Source organism: Mandrillus leucophaeus, unplaced genomic scaffold (assembly GCF_000951045.1).
Source record: "Mandrillus leucophaeus isolate KB7577 unplaced genomic scaffold, Mleu.le_1.0 Scaffold30, whole genome shotgun sequence".
NCBI classification, from domain to species: domain Eukaryota; kingdom Metazoa; phylum Chordata; class Mammalia; order Primates; family Cercopithecidae; genus Mandrillus; species Mandrillus leucophaeus.
The window spans coordinates 749365-756247 of record NW_012103143.1 but is presented as its reverse complement, the minus strand read 5'-3'; the positions used below and the strand labels follow the sequence as shown (position 1 = coordinate 756247).

At 41.6% G+C, this 6883-nt stretch overlaps 1 protein-coding gene and 1 pseudogene across 2 annotated transcripts in view; one reads left to right on the top strand and one right to left on the bottom strand.

Moving 5' to 3' along the window:
* On the top strand, positions 1–1133 carry LOC105544450 (annotated as a pseudogene). Its single transcript, XR_001006761.1, has 2 exons — positions 1–759; positions 1068–1133. The product of XR_001006761.1 is annotated as a complement component 1 Q subcomponent-binding protein, mitochondrial pseudogene (transcript).
* LOC105544451 (chromosome unknown open reading frame, human C11orf80) overlaps positions 1–6883 on the bottom strand; it is a 119145-nt gene that overhangs the window by 104439 nt on the left and 7823 nt on the right. Inside the window, exon 4 of the mRNA XM_011986962.1 lies at positions 3098–3151. Coding sequence (XP_011842352.1) covers positions 3098–3151 — 54 coding nt within the window. The remainder of the gene's footprint in view (positions 1–3097; positions 3152–6883) is intronic.

Sequence of the window (6883 nt, the reverse complement as noted above, 5' to 3'; positions counted from 1 at the left end):
GAAGGAGACAAAGCTTTTACTGATTTCCTGAGTAATTAAATTAAGGAGGAAAGGAAAATACAGAAGCATAAAACCCTTCCTAAGATGTCTGGAGTTTGGGAGCCGGAACTGAATGGGACAGATGCTAAATTAGTGCGGAAAGTTGCCAGGGGGAAAAAAATCACTGTCACTTTCAACATTAACAACAGCATCCCACCAACATTTGATTATGAGGAGGAACCCTCGCAAGGGCAGAAGGTTGAAGAACCTGAATTGACATCAACTCCCCATTTCGTGGTTGAAGTTATAAAGAATGATGGCAAGAAGGCCCTTGTGCTGGACTGTCATTATCTAGAGGATGAGATTGGACAAGAGGAGGCTGAGCGACATCTTCTCTATCAGGGAAGTTAGCTTTCAGTCCACTAGCGAGTTTGAATGTAAGGATACTAATTATACACTCAAAACAGATTCCCTAGACTGGGCCTTATATAACCACCTGATGGATTTCCTTGCGGACCGAGGGGTGGACAACACTTTTGCAGATGAGTTGGTGGAGCTCAGCACAGCCCCGGAGCACCAGGCGTACATTACTTTTCTTGAAGACCTCAAAAGTTTTGTCAAGAGCCAGTAGAACAGACAGACACTGAAAGACATAGTTTTATGGCTTTCCAGTGAACAAATCCAACTATGAAGCTAGACATGTGCTTTGAAATGATTATCATCCTAATATCATGGAGAAAAAATACCAAATTTAAATTCTATGTTTTGCACACTCATTTACTATCTTTTTTTTTTCTTTCTTTCTTTTTGAGACGGAATCTCTTGCTCTATCGCTCAGGCTGGAGTGCAGTGGCGCTATCTCGGCTCACTGCAAGCTCCATCTCCCAGGTTTACGCCATTCTCCTGCCTTAGCCTCCCAAGTAGCTGGGACTACAGGCGCCTGCCACCACACCCGGCTAATTTTTAATTTTAGTAGAGACGGGGTTTTACCATGTTAGCCAGGATAGTCTCGATCTCCTGACCTCGTGATCCGCCCGCCTCAGCCTCCCAAAGTGCTGGGATTACAGGCATGAGCCGCCGCACCTGGCCTATCATTTTTTTCTATACAAATCGATTGTTTCTAGATTTTTGTATAACATGATAGACAATAAAATGGGTTTATGTCCTCCAAAAAAAAAAGAGAAAGAAAGAAAGAAAGGTGCTTTAATAATTGAGTTGCTATAAATTTGGGTATAAATTTAAATTTTTAAATGATTTGCATTTTACAAAGCACGAAGAAAACTTGTCATTAAAAAATGGTAATACATTTCATAAACATTTATTTTATAACATTATACTTTTCCAACGTAGCTTTTTGGATGTTCCCATTTTTTTGTTTGTGACCAAGTCTTGCTGTCGCCCAGGCTGGGATGCAGTGGTGTGTGATCACGGCTTACTACAGCCTTGACCTCCCAGGCTCAAGCGATCTTCCCACCTCAGTCTCCTAAGTAGCTGGGACTACAGGACTACAGCTGTGCACCACCATGCCTGGCTAATGTTTCTTTTTGTTTGTTTTTTTTGTTTTTTTTTTTGTTTTTTTGTAGAAAGGGGGTCTCGTGATGGTGCTAGGCTGGTCTTGAACTCCAAAAAGTTCTACTGGATCAAGCAATCCACCTGCCTTGGCCTCCTAAAGTGCTGGGATTATAGGCACGAGCCACTGTGCCTGGCCAGTTGTTGCCATTTTAATACACAGTATGTTTTCTTTTCTTTTTTTTTTTTTTTTTTTTGAGACAGACTCTTACTCTGTCACCCTGGAGTGCAATGGCATGATCTTGACTCAGTGCAGCCTCCACCTCCTGGGTTCAAGTGATTCACCCGCCTCAGCCCCATCAAGTAGGTAGGACTATAGACAGGTGTGTACCACCATGCCTGGCTAATTTTTGTATTTTTAGTAGAGATGAGGTTTCACCACGTTGACCAGTCTTGAACTCCTGACCTAGGTGATTCGCCTGCCTTGGCCTCCCAAAGTGCTGGGATTACAGGCATGAGCCACTGGGCCTGGCCACAGTATATTTTCTTAAAGCAAGCACAGATGCAAACTTTTAAAAATCTACTAATATTCCAGATTTAGTCTGGGAAAGTTTCTTTTAAAAAGTTATTTTGTAAAACTTGTAAATTAACAATTCATTAGGAAAAAATAGGCCAATGGATAATACTTATGAAGCAAACAACCATAAGAAATAAAAATGAAAGCATTAGAGTTTTAAGATTATTTTGGCCTCCTTAAAATAAATGTTAAGGCCTTTGGCTTGCAGAGTATTCTTCAGTCAAAAAAATAACACAAAGAAATTCTGCGGTGGCTCACACCTGTATTCCAGCATTTTGGGAGGCTGAGGCAGGTGGATTGCCTGAGCTCAGGAGTTCGAGACCAGCCTGGGCAACACAGTGATACCCTGTCTCTACTAAAATACAAAAAATTAGCCAGGCATGGTGGCGTGAACCTGTAGTCCCAGCTACTCAGGAGGCTGAGGCAGGAGAATTGCCTGAACCCAGGAGGCAGAGGTTGCAGTGAGCCAAGATCACACCACTGCACTACAGCGTGGGTGACAGAGTGAGACTCCATATCAATAAATAAATAAATAAATAAATAAATTCTTAAAACTAAGGTCAGCAAAAATTCCTAAACCATACCAACTTTGGCATATAATGTGGAAAACATTATTACTGCTAGCCAATCATTTATAGTAAAAGCATTCTCCACACGTTCTTTCTTTGAAGTAGATAGAAACAAATATCTACTAAAATTTTTATTTTACATCTGGGAAAATTTTCTCCGAAGCCGTAGAGAGAGAATACAGAAAAGCTACAGTGATCTAGGTATCCTGTCAATTCTATACAGTTTTATATTAATAGATCATCTTTTAGTAGAGAAGCCAGATAAAATGTAGGATAAAGTACTGCATGAGACATAATTATGTTAAAAAATTATTATTTATCTGAAATTCAAATTTAAGTGGGTGTCCTGTATTTTTATTTATAAATCTGTCAACTCTTTCTTTCAATATAAATTTGTTTCAGAAAATATCAAATTAATTGTTGGGAAGACAGTCAGTCTCACGGAAGTTAGGTAATTCTTTACCTTTTAGGAACTTCTTGAGGACTATGCCACCAAAAAGGCTTCCTGCAGAAGCAACTGTAAGAAACAAAGAAATATCACAAATAAGTAAATGTATTCTACTGAAAGAATCAAATGGGAGTCTAAAAAACTGCTTATAGACACAGAACATTTGAAAAGTGACCACTACTAATGAGTTTGGTAAAAATGGAAATATCAAAGAAATACTATAATGGTACAATGACTGTTTGGAGAAAAATACCTTCTTAGAGATAACCAAATAGCAAGTCTTTTCACCTATATTCAACATCCACCCACAATCAACACCAGGACTGCCTCTTTGGATGATACTCTACTTGACAGAAAAAGATTATGCGAAGACTGCAAATTGCAGCTAGTAATCAGAATATATCATGTCAATAACTCATATCCTAATATAAGATTCAATTAAAACTTTGGCTCTTCTTTTAACAAATTTTACCCTTAAATAGAAAATACTAGGCTATCAGGTAAGAATTCTCTTACCTAGAGTTCTAACTATAAATATTAGAAATTTTAGAGCAATAATTCTTCAGGGTAGACAGTGTATAAGGAAGCAGGCACCAAGAGGGGACAAAAAGATCAGAACTACCTAGAGGCTTTTTATTTTCAAACTGAATATGCCCTTCCCCAGAGAAACATGACGTCACAGTTCAGAATCTAAGAATCATTGCCATAGGAACCAATAGAAATGTATCTATCCCTCAGAAAATGTGCATCTTTCAAGCAGGGAAAAAAGGTTGAGAATCATGGAACTAGAGTGAGAGGCAACATCATTCTGTAAACTGCTGTCCAGTTCAGTAGCCAGAAACTACATGTGGCTATTTACATTTAGCTAAATTAAATTAGAAATTCAGTTCCAGCCGGGTATGGTGGCTCACACCTGTAATCCCAGCACTTTGGGAGGCCAAGGTGGGTGGATCACCTGAGGTCAGGAGTTCGAGACCAGCCTGGCCAACATGGTGAAATCCCATCTCTACTAAAAACAACAAAAATTAGCTGGGCATGGTGGTAGACACCTGTAATCCCGGCTACTTCGGAGACTGAGGCAGGAGAATCGCTTGAACCAGGAGGCAGAGGTTGCAGTGAGCCGAGATCGCGCCATTGCACTCCAGCCTGGGCAACCAGAGCAAAACTCTGTCTCAAAAAAAAAAAAATTTTAGTTCCTCAGTCACATCTGCCACATTTCAAGTGCTCCACAGCCACATACAGCTAACGGCTAATTTGCTAAACAGGAGATAGAGAACATTTCCATCATCACAAAAAGTTTTATTGGATAGTAATACTCTAGATTTCCAGATTTTAAGTGATTCTGGATAAATGATACACACTTCCAAAGGCCTAAGTCCAAGCAGCATAGAACATTTAACAAAAGATAGTCTTTTGTGTTTTTTGTTTGTTTTTTGTTTTTTTTTTCAATTGAGAGAGTCTCTCTGTCGCCCAGGCTGGAGTGAAGTGGTACAGTCTCGGCTCACTGCAACCTCTGCCTCCCAGGTTCATGCGGTTCTCCTGCCTCAGCCTCCTGAGTAGCTGGGATTATAGAGGTGCGCCACCACGCCCGACTAATTTTTACATTTTTAGTAGAGATAAAGTTTCACTATGTTGGCCAGGCTGGTCTCGAACTCCTGACCTCAAGCAATCCACCTGTCTCGGCCTCCCAAAGTGCTGGGATTATAGGCGTGAGCTACCATGCCTGCACCCACCCCCATCCCCCACTCTCCCCTTTATAAAGACCATCTTTTGGCCAGGCGTGGTGGTTCACACCTGTAATCCCAGCACTTTGGGAGGCTGAGGTGGGTAGATCTTTTGAGCTCAGGAATTCAAGACCAGCCTGGGTAATATCACAAAACCCCATCTCTACAAAAAAATAAAAAAATTAGCTCGTCGTGGTGGCACACACCTGTAGTCCAGCTGATTCAGGAGGCTGAGGTGGGAGGATCAGCTCAGCCGGGGAAACAGAGGCTGTAGTGAGCTGTGATGGCACCACTGCACTCCAACCTGGGCAACACAGAGCAAGGCCCCATTTCAGAAAAAAATTTTGTTTACATTGTTTTAAAAAGATAATCTTCTGTTCTATAGAGGGGATTTGGGGGAATGCTTGCTTTAAAATATGTATTTTATAGATAAGTCTCTACTGTCATCTTTGTACCTGGAGGATAGAATTTTATCGCTTTTATATAAAAGCATTGGAAGTATAACTGAAAATTGAGGGCTGGATAGGATGTGGAGCAGGTGGAAGCACTCCTCACCCATAATTAGCTGGGCGTGGTGGTGGGCACCTGTAATCCCAGCTAGTGGGGCCGGTGGGGGCCAGGGTCGGGGGCAGAAGCACGAGAATCACTTGAACCTGGGAGGTGGAGGTTGCAGTGAGCCGAGACCGTGCCACTGCACTCCAGCCTGGGTAACACAGCAAGACTCTGTCTTGAGGAAAAAAAAAAGGGAAGGGGGTTAACTGTATGTAGCATTTCCCAAACAGTATGTTTCACAGTCCACACTGGCATATGAAAGGTCCTGAATAGACCTACAGTTTAAAAGTTCATTTTAACTAACATTTCCCAAATTTAAATGACGACGTAACTCCTTTCTTATAACTCATATAAATATTCTGTGGCATACATTTTGGGAAACATCATGAAAATCATATTTGTTAAAGCCTTCAATAATTACTGATGAAAAAAACTAGTCATCTCTCAGCTTCTGATAGATGAATCATCTCAGATATCAAATTTGCTAGTTTGTTGTGGGTTGAACTATGTCTCCCAAAAGATAGTTTTAAGTAGTAGCCCCAATGTCTATGACTTTATTTGGAAATAGATGCAATCAAGTTAAGACAAGGTCATACTGGATTAGGGTGGTCCTGAATCCAATGACTGGTGTCCTTATAAGAAGGCCATGTGAAGAAAGAGGGAAATACAGAGGAGAATGTCATGTGAAGGCAGGGAGTGATACATCTACAATCTAAGAAATACCAAGGATTGTCAGCAACCACCAGAAGCTAGGAGAGAGGCATGGAACAGATTTCTGAGTCTCCAGAAGGAACCAACCCTACTAACACCTTGATTTTGGACTTCTAGCCTCCAGAACTGTGAGAAAATGTATTTTGTTTCAAGCTATCCAGTTTGTGGTACTTTGTTAGAGCAGCCCTAGAGATCAGAGATTTCAAACCAAACTTAAAAGATACCACTGCACAGTTCCAGGCAGGTGGCTGATTGAACACACACACAATTTATTTTCATTCCCTCCTGAAACCTCAATAAAATAATAGAAAAGATAAGAGATTGTTAAAGGCATAAACCCACAGGATAGAAAACAAGAGACAAACATGATTGTAATAAAAATCTAGACACTACAGGCCAAGCGCAGTGGCTCATGCCTGTAATCCCAGCACTTTGGGAGACCGAGGCAGGTGGATCACCTGAGGTTAGGAGTTCGACACCAGCCTGGCTGACATAGTGAAACCGTCTCTACTAAAAATACAAAAATTAGCTGGGCGCGGTGGCTCAACCCTGTAATCCCAGCACTTTGGGAGGCTGAGACGGGCGGATCACGAAGTCAGGAGATCAAGACCATCCTGGCTAACCCGGTGAAACCCCGTCTCTGCTAAAAAAATACAAAAAAACTAGCCGGGCAAGGTGGTGGGCACCTGTAGTCCCAGCTACTTGGGAGGCTGAGGCAGGAGAATGGCGTAAACCCCGGAGGCGGAGCTTGCAGTGAGCCGAGATCCGGCCACTGCACTCCAGCCTGGGCAACAGAGCGAGACTCCATCTCAAA